Genomic DNA, 21,094 nt, shown 5'->3' on the forward strand with positions numbered 1-21,094 from the left:
GCAGGGCAGACTCAATGAGCCAAATGGCCTAATTCTGCTCTTATGTCTTGTGATCCTACTTGCTGAACTGCAGTTGAAACTTGATAACATTATGCCAAAACACGATATTGAAGTGCAGGTGGTCAACAAATCTGTGAACATCAGACTTTCAAGCACTCATACATATAAAGAGATCCCATACAGGGTGCAATTCTAAAGATCCAACATACAAATATTTCTCATACTTATGAATAGCTATTTTATATTGCCCTTCTTTGCATTCTTACTTGTATACAAATCAACTTGCAAATGGACTCAACCAAGGGACCCATTCACAACCCAGGGACTGGCTGGACTCAAACACAAATTATAATTCACACTGCATCAAATTTATTTTGCTTTCTCCTCTTTCAAAGTGGTTCTTATTTGAGCAGAAACAGTTTCATGGTCACTGAGGCTACTCTGTAGCCTTATCCAAGTGATCTCTGAAACAAATATTTTGGTCACCCAGACTGGCATCAGCATTCCTAGAATACAGAGGGAAATGTCAGCCAGGGAGTCAATGCTCCTGATTGTGATCTGGCAAATCCTGCTGGATTAGGGTGGGGTCTGCGTTTTCATGGCCTGTGCAAAAACAGACCATATGAATAATGACTACTTAAGTAGCAGCACAGCATCCCAGGAAAACCTGAAGTAGTGAAGACTGGGTCAGCAAGGAGGGGCGAAAGGGGAGAAAGTAATCACCAGGAGGCAGAAATTGCAATCACTGCATTTCACGGATACAAAATGTGTAATGCGTATTTTATGTTGAGACTCAGAATAATGATGGCAACTGAAACAAATCTGTGGAGATTAAAGTAATACTTTCTAATATATATATAACTTTTTACAATTGTGTAGGACTCTGGTTTCTCAGCTGGATAAGGATTACTTAACAAGGTCATATTAACAAAATCCACAACCTACCTCACTGTACCACCTTTCCAAGTATTTGGCTACCACAATTATCCACGGAGTGTGACTATGGTCCTAGAATATTAAAAGGAAATAAACTGTTACTATAGTAACACATAGTACAACTGGACAAACACACATTACAATGTCAAACTGAATATTATTTTTGTGATAATAAAATGTGAGGCTGGATGAACACAGCAGGCCAAGCAGCATCTCAGGAGCACAAAAGCTGACGTTTCGGGCCTAGACCCTTCATCAGAGAGGGGGATGGGGGGAGGGAACTGGAATAAATAGGGAGAGAGGGGGAGGCGGACCGAAGATGGAGAGTAAAGAAGATAGGTGGAGAGGGTGTAGGTGGGGAGGTAGGGAGGGGATAGGTCAGTCCAGGGAAGACGGACAGGTCAAGGAGGTGGGATGAGGTTAGTAGGTAGCTGGGGGTGCGGCTTGGGGTGGGAGGAAGGGATGGGTGAGAGGAAGAAGCGGTTAGGGAGGCAGAGACAGGTTGGACTGGTTTTGGGATGCAGTGGGTGGGGGGGAAGAGCTGGGCTGGTTGTGTGGTGCAGTGGGGGGAGCGGATGAACTGGGCTGGTTTAGGGATGCAGTAGGGGAAGGGGAGATTTTGAAACTGGTGAAGTCCACATTGATACCATATGGCTGCAGGGTTCCCAGGCGGAATATGAGTTGCTGTTCCTGCAACCTTCGGGTGGCATCATTGTGGCAGTGCAGGAGGCCCATGATGGACATGTCATCAAGAGAATGGGAGGGGGAGTGGAAATGGTTTGCGACTGGGAGGTGCAGTTGTTTGTTGCGAACTGAGCGGAGGTGTTCTGCAAAGCGGTCCCCAAGCCTCCGCTTGGTTTCCCCAATGTAGAGGAAGCCGCACCGGGTACAGTGGATGCAGTATACCACATTGGCAGATGTGCAGGTGAACCTCTGCTTAATGTGGAATGTCATCTTGGGGCCTGGGATGGGGGTGAGGGAGGAGGTGTGGGGACAAGTGTGGCATTTCCTGCGGTTGCAGGGGAAGGTGCCGGGTGTGGTGGGGTTGGAGGGCAGTGTGGAGCGAACAAGGGAGTCACGGAGAGAGTGGTCTCTCCGGAAAGCAGACAGGGGAGGGGATGGAAAAATGTCTTGGGTGGTGGGGTCGGATTGTAAATGGCGGAAGTGTCGGAGGATAATGCGTTGTATCCGGAGGTTGGTAGGGTGGTGTGTGAGAACGAGGGGGATCCTCTTGGGGCGGTTGTGGCGGGGGCGGGGTGTGAGGGATGTGTCGCGGGAAATGCGGGAGACGCGGTCAAGGGCGTTCTCAATCACCGTGGGGGGAAAGTTGCGGTCCTTAAAGAACTTGGACATCTGGGATGTGCGGGAGTGGAATGTCTTATCGTGGGAGCAGATGCGGCGGAGGCGGAGGAATTGGGAATAGGGGATGGAATTTTTGCAGGAGGGTGGGTGGGAGGAGGTGTATTCTAGGTAGCTGTGGGAGTCGGTGGGCTTGAAATGGACATCAGTTACAAGCTGGTTGCCTGAGATGGAGACTGAGAGGTCCAGGAAGGTGAGGGATGTGCTGGAGATGGCCCAGGTGAACTGAAGGTCGGGGTGGAAGGTGTTGGTGAAGTGGATGGATGAGAGTGTCGGTGGAGGGGGCCTGGTCGGGCCTGCGGGACAGGAAGAAGCGGAGGGCCTTGAGGCCATCTCCATGCGGAATGCAGGTGTACAGGGACTGGACGTCCATGGTGAATATGAGGTGTTGTGCATGAGTTTTTAGGTGCATAAAGACAAGTTTTAGCACTCAGCAATAGACTTTCTTTCTTTAGGCACCTGGTACTAGTGTAAAATAACATCATTTTCATTTTCCGTAACTATAAATTGAAACAGGAGTTGGACTCTTCTGACTGAGAAATAGGGAGGATTGTAACTTGAAAAACCAAGTGCTGCATATTGTTGAGTTGTCCAATACATGGAACTTGAAAGCAAAATGAGGGAGATTGAATCTGAACAGCACCAAAAATCTTTTGTGCTGAGGGAATTCTGCCTGGCAGCAACTGTCTGATTGGTTGAGACAGAGTCTTAAAAAAAGCTGTGGGTGCCAAGAACAGCACAGAGTGAAAACAATCCAATGCCGGCAGACAGGCTGCACCTCTCTGTGAAGTCGAAAAGGGTTTACTGAACTTCACTTCCACAATACGAATGCAATGTCAATCGAGTGACTGCCTCAAATGCACTCCCCCTGCTGTCACGTAAATATCTCTTGCTAGACACTTTAGGGCACATCTAGTAACTTATTCTCTCCTTCAAACGTCTCAGACACATCTGGGACCCTTTAGTTGTAAAAGGCAGTCCACAACACCCTTTCTTTCTACTTTGCCTGGCACTCCTCCCCAGCTCTGTAACCCTCACCTTCAATCACCTCTCCATCCCACTCCACACATTTCCATTGTCAATGCAAAAACTGCAAAAGCAGTTTCTAACCCTACTAAACAATTTTTATCTCTGTTATTTTCTTCAGAACATAAGGAGTAGGAGCAGAATTGGTCATAGTAGACTTGGAACCTGCTCCAAGAGTCATTAAGATGAAGACTAATCTCCACCCTCCTTCCCTCACTGGATTCTCATATCATTGGATTCCTGTAACGACCAAAAATCTGTCTATCTCTGTCTTGAATTTACACAATGACAGGATCTGCATCTCTCTGGAATAGAGAATTTGAAAGATTGACAACTTCTGAGCGGTAGAATTTCTTTTCTCATCCCAATCCTAAGAGGCTAAACCCAAACCCAAGATTTGGAATTCCTGGTCTTGCACATCCCAAATCCTGGGAAATTGATGCACTTATTAAAAGGACCTTTACTGGTATTTGCTGCTGACCTTTTTGTCCATTTTGTCCAAGTCGTAAGCCTGAATGTGATCCTTCAGGTGTGGGAAAGGCGAATCAAGTCTCAAATCTTCAAGTGCATTATCGGGGTGTGATTCCACAACTGAAAAGAAAATACATGCACCATGTACTCGGAGGTCTTGCATTCACAATTTACATCGTAGTTTGATTGCTAAAGTTATACTGAGTCCCAAATCATCTCAACAATCAAGTTCAATCACAATCCATGGCTCACATGGGAAAAGAAACAATTTAACAAAATGTGAAGGCACAAAGCAAGGATCCTGAATGCTGTATGTCAAGTAAACTTTCCATAGGACATATGTCTGTGTACATACGTGTGTTTGCAAATGCATTTATCCCTCTTTCAAAGAGGTATCAAACTTACTGCACTCAGACACACTTTCCCCATAACCTTATAATTATTTTGCTCATTTTAAGTTACTATTGAATTTGCACTTCTCAAGCTGCTTGTTTTAAGTCACAATAAATCTGTCTATACTGAATCTGCTTGATCATATTATATATTTCTAAATACTCTGCTGTTACATCCATTATAGTAGATTCTTGCATTTCCCCATATGACAGATATTAAACTAATGATCCTATAGATACTGTTCATTTGTCTCCCTTGGTTTTTGAATAAGGATTTACATCGGTAATTTTCAATCCTCTGAGAATGTTCCACAATCTGCAAATGTATATGAAATCTCTCAGTTGTTTCCTTTGTTGTCTGATGATACAACTCATCCAGTCCACGCTGCATAATTTTACATCTATCAAACCTTCCCTGAATCTTCTATGCTCACTAGCATCACTACATGGCAGTTACGCCTTGTAACAAGGCATTATACTGCTCCTATGATATTAGGGCTGTTTGTTATCACTTCACTGAGGAGCATCGTAGGAGAATCAACAGTACCAGTTGAGAAGCAGAATTTCATGGAAGTCTACCTGGATGCTCCTTTACAGCGAGTCTCATGTAACCAACCAGCCCATACGTTCGACACACCAGCAGCGGCACATCAGCATTCCAAAGGATGGCCGATAAACGTAGCAACGAACTGACAATGGCAAACAAAAGTCACTGTTTATATAAAAGAAAAACAACAACAGAATACGTTGGAGAACCTCAGCAAGTCTGGCAGCATCTGTGAAGAGAGAAGTGCAATTAACATTTCAATGACAGTGCATTGCCATTTGACAATAAGTCCAATAAAGCTTCTTCAGAACTGTGCTTCAAAGAACTGCCAGAGCTTACTGAGTTTCTCCAGTGATAACAAGGTGCAGAGCTGAATGAACACAGCAGGCCAAACAGCAGGAAGGCTGACATTTCAGGAAGGGTCTGGGCCTGAAACGGCAGCTTTCCTGCTCCTCTGATGCTGCTCGGCTCGGTGTGTTCATCCAGCTCTACACCTTGTTATCTCAGATTCTCTAGCATCTGCAGTTCCTATTATCTCTGAACTTCTCCAGCAATGTGCTAAATGTGTTTTTATTTAAGAACTCCTGCATGCACTGTATTTGCTTAACTATAAAATAAATGAGAAAGTTAAGTGCATGACCATGTCTAAATAATTAAAAACAGCAATCCTTTAGATCTACTGTTATCTATTCTATGCCACTCAAAGTGGAGAGAAAGTAATGTTTTTGCCTGTTAGCAAGTATCTCAAAAATTAATGGACAACAATCCATAAAACAGAGGTGGCTTGGGCTGAGAAAGAATGGCCATTCACTCATTTTTCTTTTACAATGACTGACTTGCAGAGAAAACCAACCAGCATGAAGCCTAGTGGTCAGGTGACTAGCTAAGTAATCCAGTGATGGTGACATTGACAATTTATTGTAGTGGGATTGACTAACGTGTATTCAATATTCTTGGCCATGTGTGGTCTCTCCAAATTAGATGACCATGAAACTGCCAGATGTAATAACCCAAATGCTTTGTGAAATACAAACAAATAGTAACTAGACGACTAATAACCAGCACATAACTAAGACTTACAGTCCCAATACAGCACTGTGGAGTATGGTGCTCTCTTTCAAGAGACTTCAAAATGAGGTCCTATCCTCCATCATGTGGATGTAATGGTTCTCATCCCAATCCTAAGAGGCTAAACCCAAACCCATGATTTGGAGCCCCCAGTCTTGCACATCCCAAATCCTGGGAAATTAATGCCCTTATTAAAAGGACCTTTACTGGTATTTGTTGCTGACCTTTTCATCCACGAGGTCCTATCCTCCATCATGTGGATGTAATGGTTCTAGATTACCATTTCAGAGAGCAACATGCAGAAATAACAACTACCCTTCTTCCAGAAATCACTAAGGACAGATTTTCTGGTAATTTAACATACGGATGTTTGTGGGGAGTTGTTTTGTCCAAGCTGGTGACAACATTTCCTAAGGTACAACAATTTAAAACCAAATTACTGCTTACCTTTCTGAAAGTTGCGTAGCAATCACCACATTGAATTTGAGGAAGAACGTAGGGTCATTTTCAAGCAGCTGTTCAAGGCTCTGAAAGTGTCAAGATTTCATAACTCGGCCAATTCGAGACAGAACAGTAATAAGCAGAAAAGATTTAGCCTCAAATATAAATGCATTCCCATAATTTGTGTGACGGAAAAATAGTTGGCTGCTCGCACACATGTAACTGGATAACTGATATCCTTCAAAAGAAAGGAGCCTGCCTTCCTTCCTTAATCACTGCTGCCTGTGTGACTCTATTCGTTGAGGCAGACTAGGCCAGATAGGAATACTGGAACGTCAAAATCATCCACATCCTGGAAACAGGATAAGGTGTTAAATTGGGATCCTATTCTCCAGTACTGTTGATGCTCAGAAGCCCTGGACTGGAGAAATTTAGATTTGACAGCACTCCCAATAAGGCAACGAGTACTCCATCCTTGGCCCAGTCAGTCACCCCCTACCCAGACGATCACCAGCTGACAGAGCTGACCACAGATTATCCAGCAAAAGTCCTTTGTAGATTATGTTGTATATTTGCTTGATTAGCTTGGGGAGATCAGAGAGTTTTCAGTAAGTTTGAACAATAAAGTGTTCATACATATTAAGGCACTACATACAGCTTTATTGTAGCATGTCTCACTCAGCTGAAGCCACAATGCTTCTCTCCTTCTCTTGGGATCTCTCCCGTCATAGTGGGAGGTGTTGCTCACAATGCTGCAGACATTAAACCTTCCAAAACCCTTATCTGACAGGATATTATAGGAAAATGACTGACCCATTGTGCACTCAAAGTAATTAACTGCCTTGGAATTTTAAGGAGAGGTGGCCATTCAGTCCATTATACCTATACTGTTAGTTTACAAAGGAGATGCCCAGTTAGTCCACACTGTTTTTCTCTCAAAACTCGAATTTTCTTTCCTTTTCAAACATTTATCAATTCAATTCCGAAAGCTACCTTAAAATCCGCTTCCAGAGTCATTGTAACAACTGGTTTCATTTTACTCAGTTCTTAGGCAAATATCTTCAATCTGTGACCTTCAGTAACTGACCCTCCGGCTGGTGGAAGCAGTTTCTTCTTGTTTATTGTGTGCAAGAATTTAAGGAATTTACAACATGAACATTAGGAGGAAGCTCCAGCCAAACACGATACATGGGTTTATGACGCTGCTTGTCCTGAAATTAAAAACTTTGTTACCTCCTCCACGAAGTTTCCACTGACATCACTATTCAACTCCTGCAGCAGCTCTGTGGCCGCCTGGGCTCGGTTCTGAATGGAAAGAGGAACAGAAATACAAATCCTTCATTCTATTGACCAACTTCAAAATGAATTCCCTGCCCTAAAAACAATTACGGCACAGAGACAAACCATTCAACTCAATGGTCCACACCACTGTCTAAGCTCCACACAATTCAACTCCCACCCCATTTCATCCCTAGCACTGTGCGCTTCTAGTACTTTCTGATGCAGATGTATATCTAACCTCTTTTAAACATATCTTTAGGCTTAAGCTCAAACATTCCTTGAGAATTCTGCATTCTCATCACTCCATGGGTAAAAACATTTCTTGAGAACGGAATATAGAAGTAGTGAAATTCTACAGCAGCCGTACAGAGCCTTGGAAAGACCACAACTAGTGTGCTGTGTACACTTTTGGTCTCCTTATTTGAAAAACAAGCTCTGCATCAAAGAATAGATGGTTTGTCACTACACGCCCAAGGTAGCAGAATTTGCCAGATGTATCCAGGACAGCGATATCCTGTGTGATCAGGAGCCGAGGTGCAACTCCTTGTCCTGTGACCACTGTTTTCTTTATGTATATTTTCAGGAAGAATGCATTACAAGAATGGGAGAGACACGTCCATTCTAGTGGGGCGTGTGGGTGATTAGTGCTGCATCAATAACACTGCCGTCCTCTGATCAGGATGTGATGTTGTTGTGACTTTACTTTCAAACTGGAAGTATTGCAGAGCATGTTGTCTGATCTAGGGTGCTAGCAGACTCCTTCCATATCTGCAAAGGGCAGGAGTATGGAGACGATGCCAGACAAATGTAGACAATGTCTAGTGGCACTATCGCTGGACTGTTAAGCTGGAGTCCCAAGTAATGTTTTGGGGACCTAGATTCGACTCCTGCCACGGCAGAAGATGGGTTTTGAATTCTGTAATAATCTGGAGATAAGAATCTAATGATGACCATCAAACCATTACGGTAAGGAAAGACCCATCTGGTTCACTAATGTCCTTTAGGGAAGGAAACTGCTATCCTTACCTGGTCTGATCGACATGTGACTCCAGATTCACAGCAAGGTGACTGACTCCAAACTGCCTTCTGGGCAATTAGGGATGGGAAATAAATGCTGGCCAAGCCAGTCACGCTCACATGCATCCATGAATACAAAATAAACGATACCAGACACATATAACTTCTTGAATATTATATTATTCTAGAAACCTTTCTATTGCACACCGCCCAGTGCCTCCGTTTTTTACTTAATTTGGAGTGCTTTGCATAGTTCTAGTCTACAAGAGTTGTCCAAACAAATGTTTAAGACAAAACCCCTGCTTTTCAAATCGGTTTCATCAGAAATGAATCCCAGTATTTTATTTGCCTTTTTAATGTTGTATTAGCCCCTGACATTCTCACTCTTTTGAAGGCACTGAATCCACTTGTTGTACAGTTACAGCAGGTTTTTTTGCACCACATAGCCTGATCTTGGAGAACACTCAGCTGCAGCTGACAGTCTAGAGCATGGCCAAACCATCAGCTGGAAACTAGGCCCTCTTCACTGAGTGACAGCACACAAGGATTATTGCGGATCATAGCTACAAGAATGTAAAAACAAAATTCAAAGCACTCACCAGTCCAATACTGCTTTTGGTTAGGAAGAAGCTGCAAAGGAATATAATTCAGTCAGTGAAAAACTGTGGAGCTCGAACAAAACTACAATGAATGGGTATAGAGGGGCAAACTCTCCTTTGGTTGGAGTTATACCTAAAGCATAAGAAGATAGTTGAGATTGTTGGGGCATCAGTTATCTCAGATCTGGAAGACTGCAGCAGCATTCCCTCAGGATAGCGCAAACATCTTCAGCCATTACATCAATGTCCTACCCTCCATACTGATCAAATGTGGAAATGTTGCAACGTTTGGCACTATTTGCAATGTTTCAGATATTGCTAGTCATTTCCCATGTGCAGCAAGATGCGGACACATTCAGGACACAAGAGGAAGTGAGCATCATTTGACTGTAACTGCCAGGTAATGGTCTCCTCCAACAAGAGAGAATCTAGTCATCGCTCTTTTAACATTCAATAATATTACCCATGCTGAATCTCCCAATGTCAACACCCTAGGGTTACCACTGACCATAAAGTGAATGGAACGGATAAAGTCTGCTTATTAATTTCAGCTCATTTAGCCCCATTTTTGGTTCTCTGTGTTCCATGGTCATTCCTTTCTGCCTTGCACCATCAACACTTTTTTCCATTTAACATCTCCTGCCTTCCACCCTATCACAGCTTTTCCATTGTGCTCTTTCCTTCCCTGCCAGGGGTTCCCTTCCTCTATATTTGGTTAAAACCAGTTACCTCTAAGCTTTTCCAGCTCTAATGGAAGATCATCCAGTTGAAATATTAATTCTGCTTTCTCTCTTCACAAATACTAACAAATGAACTGAATATATTCAGCATCAGTGTTTGTTTCAGCCTAACGTAACCACTTAACTGTTGTAAAAACGCATCTGGTCTGGCCTATATGTGACTCCAGGCCCACAGAAATGGGGTTAATCCTATTTCCTTTCCAGGCAATGCTAGTCTAGCCAACTGCAATAAGCAGCATGGAAGACAGACAAACAACCTCACATTTTACACAGCTCACTGGATAAAGCATTTCAGGCCAATGGAGTTCAAGCAGTATTCACTGAGCTTCAGGAGGAATGGAACAGAAGGTATTAGGAGCAAGGAAACCATAAATTAAAAAGTCAGAACAAGGCGAATAGGTTTAATGCGGAGGGAGGGAGTTCTGGAGGTTTAGTTGAGGAGGAGTCTGGCCTCCACCCACTCAAAAATGACATTTTCAATGTTAAACCGCATATAGGCAAAATAAAACGTTCGGCTGTTTAAAAAACTCACTTATTGCCAACATCCTCCCCAGCGACAGTGCTGCCATCTACTATGGTAAAAGATCCAATTCCTAAGGATGAGAATTGTGGAAATAAAAATTACAGATGGATTGGCTGTTATTGATCAGTTTTTTTTGTTTGACATGGGAAATGCTCCAATCTTACCAGGAAGCACCAGGTTCTTCAGGATTTCAGTTCCAGTGGCACTAGCATTAATCAGACAGACATGAGCAGCCTCCAGTGCATCCTGACCATGGTCCCCCCACAGCCTAAGGGAGGAAATACAGGGAGAGCAATTAAACTTCCAACTCTGTTGAAACAGAGAGATCTTGAGCCAATCCGACTGCTCCCATTTCCTCTCCATGCCATATAAACAGACATGCCAAGTTTAAAAAAAACTGCTCGATTGTTCATGAAGACAACACAACCTACAATTCACAGTCTCCTGCCTAGTTATGCATGATCTCACAAGTGGGAGAAGTGTTTGTGAAACAATTGACTTATGTGTAGCTGGGCATAGAAAATTGTCCTTGTTTAAAATAACTACTGAATTCAAACTTAGCACAGTAAGATACTCAAAGATGCAGATGCACAAACAAATGAAATATGACGCTGTACCACATAAAGATGAGGTGGCCAAAAGTAGTAGATTTTTAAACTAACAAAGTGTGTAGCTGGATGAACACAGCAGGCCAAACAGCATCTCAGGAGCACAAAAACTGATGTTTTGTGCCTAGACCCTTCATTACAGAGGGTTACCTCTCTGGATTTTTAAAAGTGTCTTAAATAAAGAGGCAGAGAAGCAAAGGGAGGGAGGGTATGCCAGAGCATGGGACCAAGTCAACTGAAGATACAGCCACCAATTAGAGTCAGAGATCCATGAGGGGGGCATAATCAGGAGAAACAAATTTCTCTTCAGGGTTATGGGTCTGGCGATGATCTCAGAGATACAGTAGAGGTGAGGCAATGAAGGGATATCAGTAGAGTCAGGGGAGGGGAGGGCGATGGGGGGGAGGGGGGAGGGCGATGGGGGGGAGGGGGGAGGGGGGAGGGCGATGGGGGGGAGGGCGATGGGGGGGAGGGCGATGGGGGGGAGGGCGATGGGGGGGAGGGCGATGGGGGGGAGGGGGGAGGGGCGATGCGAATGGGGGGGGGGGAGAGAGGGCGAATGGGGGGAGCCGGGTGGGGGGGAATGTGATGGGGGGAGGGGGGCGATGGGGGCGATGGGGGGGGGCGATGGGGGGGGGGGGGCGAGGCGATGGGGGGGGGGGAAGGGGGGGTGGGGGGGAAGGGGGGGAGGAAGGGGTGGGGGGGGAGGGGGGAAGAAGGGGTGGGGGGGGAGGGGGGAAGAAGGGGTGGGGGGGGAGGGGGGAAGAAGGGGTGGGGGGGGAGGAAGGGGTGGGGGGGGAGGAAGGGGTGGGGGGGGAGGAAGGGGTGGGGGGGGAGGGGGGGGGAAGGGGGGTGGGGGGGGAGAAGGGGGGTGGGGGGGGAGAAGGGGGGTGGGGGGGGGGGAGAAGGGGGGTGGGGGGGGGAGAAGGGGGGTGGGGGGGGGAGAAGGGGGGTGGGGGGGGGAGAAGGGGGGTGGGGGGGGGAGAAGGGGGGTGGGGGGGGGAGAAGGGGGGTGGGGGGGGGAGAAGGGGGGTGGGGGGGGAGAAGGGGGGTGGGGGGGGGAGAAGGGGGGTGGGGGGGGGGAGAAGGGGGGTGGGGGGGGGAGAAGGGGGGTGGGGGGGAGGAGAAGGGGGGGGAAGAAGGGGGGTGGGGGGGGGAAGAAGGGGGGTGGGGGGGGGAAGAAGGGGGGTGGGGGGGGGAAGAAGGGGGGTGGGGGGGGAAGAAGGGGGGTGGGGGGGGAAGAAGGGGGGTGGGGGGGAAAGGGGGGTGGGGGGTGTGGGGGAGGGGGGTGGGGGTGTGGGGGAGGGGGGTGGGGGGTGGGGGGGGAGGGGGGTGGGGGGTGGGGGGGAAAGGGGGGTGTGGGGTGTGGGGGAGGGGGGTGGGGGTGTGGGGGAGGGGGGGTGGGGGGTGGGGGGGAGGGGGGTGGGGGGGGAGGGGGGTGGGGGGTGGGGGGGGTGGGGGGGGGAAGGGGGGGTGGGGGGGGGGAAGGGGGGGTGGGGGGGGGAAGGGGGGGTGGGGGGGGAGGGGGGGAAGGGGGAGGGAGTGGGGGGGAAGGGGGAGGGGGGGAAGGGGGAGGGGGGGAAGGGGGAGGGGGGAAGGGGGAAGGGGGAGGGGGAGGGGGGGAAGGGGGAGGGGGGGGAGGGGGAGGGGGGGGAGGGGGAGGGGGAGGGGGGGGAGGGGGAGGGGGGGGAGGGGGGGAAGGGGGAAGGGGGGGAAGGGGGAGGGGGGGAAGGGGGAGGGGGGGAAGGGGGAGGGGGAGGGGGAGAGGGGGAGGGGGGGAGGGGGAGGGGGGGAGGGGGGGAGGGGGAGGGGGGGAGGGGGAGGGGGGGAGGGGGGGAAGGGGGAGGGGGGGAAGGGGGAGGGGGGGAGGGGGGGAGGGGGGGAGGGGGGGGGGAGGGGGGAAGGGGGAAGGGGGAGGGGGGGAGGGGGTGGGGGGGAGGGGGGGAGGGGGGGGAGGGGGTGGGGGGGAGGGGGGGAGGGGGAGGGGGGGGAGGGGGGGAGGGGGAGGGGGGGAGGGGGGGAGGGGGAGGGGGGGAGGGGGGGAGGGGGGGAGGGGGGGAGGGGGGTGGGGGAGGGGGGAGGGGGGTGGGGGGGGAGGAAGGGGAGCAGGGGGGGAGGAAGGGGAGAGAGGGGGTGGAGGAAGGGGAGAGAGGGGGTGGAGGGGAGGACGGAGGGGGGGGGAGGAGGAGGGGGGGAGGAGGAGGGGGGGGAGGGGGGAGGGAGGGGGGGGGAGGGGGGAGGAAGGGGGGAGGAAGGGGGGGGGAGGGGGGAGGAAGGGGGGAGGAAGGGGGGAGGGGGGAGGAAGGGGGGTGGGGGAGGAAGGGGGGTGGGGGAGGAAGGGGGGTGGGGGGAGGAGGGGGGAAGGGGGGAGGAGGGGGGAAGGGGGGAAGGGGGGAGGAGGGGGGAAGGGGGGTGGGGGGGAGGAAGAGTTGGTGGTTCGGCCGATCTACTGTGTCGACGTGGACCGACCGACTTCGCTCGCTCACTGAACCCACTGAACCCCCTCCCCCCTCCCTCCTCACCGCAGCTGTCGGTCATATTTCTCCTCCTTCTTCAGGCCGCTCCCCGCCGCCATGGAGACCGAACACCAGGTAAATCCAGCGCAGCCGCAGATTCGCCACCAGGGGCACCGGCGGCTGCTCAGCAGCAGAGGGCGCAGTGAGCTCACGCCCACTACATCGTGTTAAAGGCGCAGTGTCCCTGCACTGTTAAAGGGCCAGTGACCCTGCACTGTTAAAGGGCCAGTGACCTTGCTCTGTTAAAGTGGCGGTGTCCCTGCACTGTTAAAGGGGCAGTGACCCTGCTCTGTTAAAGGGCCAGTGACCCTGCACTGTTAAAGGGGCAGTGACCCTACACTGTTAAAGGCACAGTGACCCTGCTCTGTTAAAGGGGCAGTGTCCCAGCTCTGTTAAAGGGGCAATGGGACACTGCTCTGTTAAAGGAACAGTCTCTCTGCTGTGTTAAAAGGGACACTGGTCCTGCACTGTTGAATGGGCCATGTGTCCTACTCTGTCAAAGAGATTGTACTCCTGTTCTGTTATAGCGGCAATGATCCTGCTCTGTTAATTGTACCATGACCCTACTCTGTTAAAGGTACAGCATTCCTGCTTTGTTAAAGAGACAGTGTCCCTGCTCTACTAAAGGGGCACTGCCCCTGCTTTGTGAAATTCTTGTGGCACAGTGGTCATATCCCTACCCCAGGCCAAGAGACCTGGGCTCAGATCCCACTTTCTCCAGAGTGTGTAATTATCCTCTGAACAGGCTGATTGGAAAAATAGATTAAATTAACACAAATGACAATGACACGACTCTAATAAATATGCTCTTTTGTTAAAAGTACATTGACAGCCTTGTGACACTGTTCAGTGATTGATCACCATGGTAACAAAAAAAATGAAGCCAGATTTCATGCTGGGATCCGACTTTTTAAATATCACCATCAGCTGGGATTATAAAAAATTGGGGCTTTCAATAGGATAGAAATCCATTTAATTTAAGGTGCTATTAAACTGTGGGTCCCAGTACTTTTTTTCTCCACCCATAACATCTATTCTTATTTGTTTCACTACATGATGAACATTTTGTTTGCTTATTTCTGTGCCATTTTAATAAACCATCTTGCTTATGAGTTAAGATAACAAAGTGAGAAGCTGGATGAACACAGCAGGCCAAGCAGCACCTCAGGAGCACAAAAGCTGACGTTTCGGGCCTAGACGCTTCATCAGAGAGGGGGATGGGGTGAGGGTTCTGGAATAAATAGGGAGAGAGGGGGTGGTGGACTGAAGATGGAGAGAAAAGAAGATAGGTAGAGAGGAGAGTATAGGTGGGGAGGTAGGGAGGGGATAGGTCAGTCCAGGGAAGACGGACAGGTCAAGGAGGCGGGATGAGGTTAGTAGGTGGGAAATGGAGGTGCGGCTTGGGGTGGGAAGAAGGGATGGGTGAGAGGAAGAACAGGTTAGGGAGGCAGAGACAGGCTGGGCTGGTTTTGGGATGCAGTGGGTGGAGGGGAAGAGCTGGGCTGGTTGTGTGGTGCAGTGGGGGGAGGGGAAGAACTGGGCTGGTTTTGGGATGCGGTGAGGGAAGGGGAGATTTTGAAGCTGGTGAAGTCCACATTGATACCATTGGGCTGCAGGGTTCCCAAGCGGAATATGAGTTGCTGTTCCTGCAACCTTCAGGTGGCATCATTGTGGCAGTGCAGGAAGTTCCCATTATCACTGTAACTAGTTCAACCCTGAGAAACCTGACGATCATACAACATGATAATGGAGTTGCTGATTAACCTCTGTCATTGAGTCTGGAACAGAAGCAGACAAAATGTGAGGAAAATCTCCAAGGATGGAGACATTTGAGAACAATAGTCCTCCTATTCCTGCCGAGCCAATTATTTATTATAAAAGGAAGCAGAAGCTGCTGGAGAGACTCAGCAGGTCTTCCCTGAAGGAGGCTCCCCAAATTCAAAACTTTAACCGTGTTTTTCTCTCTCTCCACAGATACTATGAAGACCTGCTGAGGTTCCCCAGCAGTTTTTGTGTGTGTTTGGTTCAGATCTCCAGCGCCCACAGTCATTTATTTTAAATTATTCATTACATGGAATCTACAGCTGCAAAACAGGCCGTGCTGAAGATTCTGCTCCATATAGGCCTCACCTTCCTCAGAGTAACTCTCCCCAAACACAAAACCGAGGTTACAAAATATTCCCAACAATTGCTCAGTTTTCAGCAGGAATGTCAGGATTGTGCGAGTTGCAGTGGGATTCCTTGATGATTTTCTGTTGTGTCAGTAAAGAAGCCCCAGGGCCTGGTGGTGAGTTGGCTGACTCTGGTCAGATGAGTTCCTGCATGGTTTCAGCATGTGACCTCCCACACCCAACAAACCCATCCCCCCACAATCCCACCATTTCTCACCCAGCACTTTACCAATTCAAAAGTGAGCAGCTTTATCACCAATGTGCTGTAGCAGTGATGTGTTACATCCATGGGCATCCATTCTCTCCACCATCGACACTCAGTAGCAGCAGTGTGTACTATCTACAAGATGCACTGCAGAAATTCACCAAAGATCCTCCAACAGCACCTTCTAAACATGCAACCACTTCCACCCAGCGGGACAAGGACAGCAGCTTCAGGTTCCCCTCCAAGCCACTCACAATCCTGACATAGAAATATATCGCTGCCCCTTCACCACGGCTGGGTCAAATTCCTGGAATTCCCTGTCTAATGTTATTGCGGGTCAACCCACAGCACATGGAGCTGCAGTGACACAAGAAGGCATCTCAACACCACCACTACCACCAGTAAGCTTTGCATGGTCAGGGAGGAGAGATCACACTCAGACAGAGGCACAGGTCAAGTGGATGTTTAATTCTGGGATTTTGCTGCAGATTGGGAATTTGCTGCCAATGGGAAAAGGTGCTTTTTGCATTTCCCAGTTGAAAGTATATAAGTTCTTTTATTTGTAATTAGAATAGTTTCTTTGGTTAGTGTGTGTTGTTACCTGCCTGGTCCCTAGGCTCAGGATATTTCGTCTGGATTGCAGAGGAACTGGGAATGGGTGGGGAAAGGTCCGGTTGTCATGGTCCATGTGGATGCCAATGGTATAGGTAGAAAGAGGGCGAAGGTTCTGCCGAGGGAATATAATCAGTTTGGGGTTAAATTGAAAAGCAGAACCAGGAAGGTAATAAGCTCCAGATTACTACCTGAGGCACAAATTAGCACAGGGCCAACAAGATGAAAGAGGTAAACGCGTGGTGTAAATGTGGGAGAAATTGGTTCAAATTGAAAGAACTTTAGCACCAGGACTGTGGAAGGAGGGAGCTGTTACAATGGGACAGGATCCACCAGAATCCTGCTGGGACCAGAGTCCTGGAAAATTGCATAACCAGGACTATGGATAGGCCTTTAACCTAAATAGTGTTATGGAGGGGGCAGAGATTGATTGTTACCAGAAAATTAAAGGAAGGGACAGAATATGTGAATGCTATACCATATCAAGGAACCATAAAAGTCTAACGGAGGGCAATAATAGAATAAACATATAGGTTTTGTATCCTAAAGCACAAATCATTCAGAATAAGGTAGACAAACTAACAGCCTAAAACAAGGTCAATGAATATGATATCAAAGCCATTACAGAGACACGGTTACAAGGAAATCAAAACTGGGAACTTAACATTTAGGGATATTTGACCTTTTGGAGAGACAGACTGGATGGTAGCCCTGTTGACGAGAGATGAGGGCAGTTGAGAGATTCGATCTCGGTTTGGATCATATTCAGTCCATTTGGATAGAGGTAAACAACAGCAAGGGAACGAGGACATGGGCAGAAGTAATGTACAGATCCCCAAATGGTAGCTAAAAAAAGCTATGTGCGAAAGGCTATAAATCATCAAATACTGGGAACATGTGAAAAGGATAAAGCAATAATTATGGATGACTTTACTCTTCATGTTGATTGGGTAAATCAAATCAGAAAGAGGAGTGTGTCAATAAGTTCATAAAGTGCAAACAGGGATAGTTTCCTAGAGCAACATGTCACGGATCCAACCAGCGAGGACGCCATCTTGGATCTGGTAAGGAATGAAGAGCCAGGTTTAATAAATGACCTCAGAGTGAAAGTTCTCTAGGAAGTAGTGATCATAACATGATAGAATTTAATATTCAGGTTGACAGTGAGAAACTTAGGTCAAAAACAACTGTGTTTAGTTTAAATGAAGGGAATTACAATGAAATGAGGATAGAGTTGTCTAAAGTGAACTAGGCAGATAGACTAGCAGGAAACACAGTAAGCAAGCAGTGGCAAACATTTAAAGGATTAATTCATGACCTGCAACAAAAGTACATCCCAGAAAGGAGAAAAAATTCCAAGAGATGAATAAGCCAACCATGGCTAACCAAGGAAGTTAAGGAGCATATCAAGTTGAAAGAAAAAGCATATAAGGACGCAAAAGTCAGTGACAGCCCCAAAGACTGAGATAAATTCAGAATCTAGCAAAGGAGGACTAAAAGGGTAATAAAAACCAAGAAAATAATTTGTGAGGGAAACGAGTAGGAATATAAACACTGACAATAAGAACTTCTTTAAATATGGAGAAAGGAGGAGAGAGGTCACAGTGACATAGGGCCCTTAGAAAATGAATCTGGGGAGATGGTTTTGGGGAAACTAGCTGTAAAAGAGATCTCTTATATCAGTGTTTACACTGGAAGATATTTCAAACATGCTGTTGGTGGTATTAAAGAATGCAGGGAGGAATTAAGTCCCATCACCATCAATAAACAAGGAAGATAAGACAAAATAATAGCATAAAAGGCACCCAGCCCTGATGGCTCACATCCCAGAATCCTAAAAGAGGAATCTACAGAGATAGTTGGTGTAATTTTCTAAAAATTCTTGGATTCTGAAGACATCCCAGAGAATCGAAAAATGCCAATGTGACACCCCTTTTCAAAAAGGTCCAGTTGTTGAAAAATGTTGTAAGCAGTTATTAGGGAAGTAATAGCAGAACATTTGGAAAATAGTAATCTAACCAAACCAAGTCAACATAGCTTCATGAAAGGGAAATCGTGTCTGACTAATTTGTCAGAGTTTTCGAGGAAGTTACAACCAGAGTTGATAAAGGGGAACTAATAGTTGTGTTGTATTTGGACTTACAGAAGGTGTTGGACTTGATAACTCACTGAGAGTTAAGAACCAATAAGGCAGTAAAAGGTGTTGGAAATCATATATTAGTGTGGAAAGAGAATTGGCTAATGGGCAGGAAACAGCAAGTGGGAATAAGGGGTTTTTTTTTCCGGTTGGCAACCCATGACCAGTGGGGTTTCCACAGGGATCAATGCTGGGATCACAACTGTTTAACATATATTATAAGGACTTGGAGGAAGGAAGTGAATGTACTGTGGCCAAATTAGCAGATAACAATAAAATAGATGGAATGGCAGGTTGGAAGAGCGATATGAACAGTTTACAGAGAGAATTTCCACCATGTTCTGTGGCCAACATCCCTGTCTCAGGCTTGCTGCAGCGCTCTGGAAAAACTAGAGGAAGCTGAAGCACCTCACTTTCGGCTCGGGGGCCCTGCAGCCCTCTGGACTCAATATCATGTTCAATAATTTTAAGGTTCGAGACACTTTATTCTATGTCCTTACCCCAATCCCCACACACCAGACCTGTCATCACATGGGTTGCTATCACATATAACCCATTGTCAGCCACTCATAATCCTCCATTAGCAGCAATTCTCTCTCCCAGGCCGACTTGCACCCATTCCTTTATCCGTGCAGCTGTTCTTCTCTCTCTCTGGGCTCCATCTCCACTGTTTGGTTACTCCTCTCCCCCGCACGCCATCTTCAGCAAGCATACCAACCTTTTCCTAGCCTCCATCAGTTCTGAAGATGGGTCACTGGACCTGAAACATTTACGCTCTTTCTGTTACCTCAGATGCTGCCAGACCTGCTGAGCTTCTCCAGCAATTTCTGATTGTGTTTCCAGTTCACAGAGAGATATTGATACAATATGTAAGTGGGCAAAAAAGTTGGCAAATGGAATATACAGTGGAAAGATGTGAAGTTGTTCATTTTGGAAGGGAGAACAAAAGAACAGAATACTATTTAAAGAAAAACTGCAGAAAGCTGTAACTCGAAGGGACTTGGATATATTTGTGCAATAAACATAGGAAGTTTTCACGCAGCTATAGCAGCTAATAGAACATAGAACATTACAGCACAGTACAGGCCCTTCGGCCCTTGATGTTGTGCCGACCTGTCATACCGACCTCAAGCCCATCTAACCTACACTATTCCATGTATGTCCATATGCTTATCCAATGACGACTTAAATGTACCTAAAGTTGGCGAATCTACTACCGTTGCAGACAAAGCGTTCCATTCCCTTACTACTCTCTGAGTAAAGATCTACTCTCTGGAAGGCTAATGGAATGTTGGCCCTTTTTTAAGGTGATGCAAATACAGGAGTAGGGAAGTCTTACTGCATCTGTACAAGGTGCTGGTGAGATCACATTTGGACACAGAGCAGTTTTGGTTCCCTATTTAAGGAAAGATATTGTGTCACTGGAGGCAGTTTAGCAAAGATGCACTCAGATTGTCCCTGGAATGGAGGGAATGTCTCATGAAGAATGATTAAACAGGTTGGGGTTGACTTACTGGAATTTAGAATGCGATGTGCTGTCATAGAAACATATCATTAGCACAGCTTTGTGGCAGCAGAAACATTGTCTCTCAATTTTCTTTTAAGTTTTTTGACCAAGACGATTGATCAGGGTAGGGCGGTGGATGTTGTCTACATGGACTTTACTGAAGCATTTAACAACATCCTTCATGTTAGGCTGGTCCAGAAATTAAGTCACATGGGATCCATGGTGAGTTGGTAAGTTTGACACATATTGGAGACAGAAGGTATTTGTGAAGGGGTGTTTTATTTTTACTGGAACTCTGACCAGTGGTGTCCTGTAGGATCAGTGCTGGAACCTCTGTTGTTTGTAATATATAGAAATGATTTGGATGAAAACGTAAGTGGTCTGATCAGTAAGTTTACGGACAACATGAAAATTCGTGGATTTGTGGATGGTGAGGAAGGTTGCTGAAGGATGCAATAGCATAGAGACCTGTTGGAAAGTTAGGTGGAGAAATAACTCAAAGAAACAAAGAAACCTACAGCACAGGAACAGGCCCTTCGGCCCTCCAAGCCTGCGCCGATCAAGTTCCTCTGTCTAACCTGTCATCTTATTTTCTAACGGTCTGTGTCCATTTGCTCCCTGCCCATCCATGTACCTGTCCAAATATATCTTAAAAGACGCTAACGTGTCTGCGTCTACCACCTCCGCTGGCAACGCATTCCAGGCGCCCACCACCCTCTGTGTAAAGAACTTTCCACGCACATCTCCCTTAAACTTTCCTCCTCTCACTTTGAACTCATGACCCCTAGCAATTGAGTCCCCCACTCTGGGAAAAAGCTTCTTGCTATCCATCCTGTCTATACCCCTCATACTCTTTGTCATATTTTCTTTATCTTCAATATTTTTGAAAATAATATGCGAAAGAATACTAAATATCAAAACACACAACTCCCTAATGA

The 21,094-nt window shown here is 47.2% G+C and overlaps 1 protein-coding gene across 1 annotated transcript in view; it reads right to left on the bottom strand.

Moving 5' to 3' along the window:
* nae1 (nedd8 activating enzyme E1 subunit 1) overlaps positions 1-13,641 on the bottom strand; it is a 40,882-nt gene extending 27,241 nt beyond the window's left edge. The window contains exons 1-9 of the mRNA XM_048546188.2: positions 13,531-13,641; positions 10,565-10,668; positions 10,410-10,470; positions 9,138-9,168; positions 7,474-7,545; positions 6,247-6,326; positions 4,764-4,873; positions 3,803-3,912; positions 946-1,008 (exon numbers count right to left, since the gene is read on the bottom strand). Coding sequence (XP_048402145.1) covers positions 946-1,008; positions 3,803-3,912; positions 4,764-4,873; positions 6,247-6,326; positions 7,474-7,545; positions 9,138-9,168; positions 10,410-10,470; positions 10,565-10,668; positions 13,531-13,583 — 684 coding nt within the window. The 5' untranslated portion in view covers positions 13,584-13,641. The remainder of the gene's footprint in view (positions 1-945; positions 1,009-3,802; positions 3,913-4,763; positions 4,874-6,246; positions 6,327-7,473; positions 7,546-9,137; positions 9,169-10,409; positions 10,471-10,564; positions 10,669-13,530) is intronic.
* Positions 13,642-21,094: the final 7,453 nt, after the last annotated feature.

Source organism: Stegostoma tigrinum, chromosome 16, assembly GCF_030684315.1.
Source record: "Stegostoma tigrinum isolate sSteTig4 chromosome 16, sSteTig4.hap1, whole genome shotgun sequence".
NCBI classification, from domain to species: domain Eukaryota; kingdom Metazoa; phylum Chordata; class Chondrichthyes; order Orectolobiformes; family Stegostomatidae; genus Stegostoma; species Stegostoma tigrinum.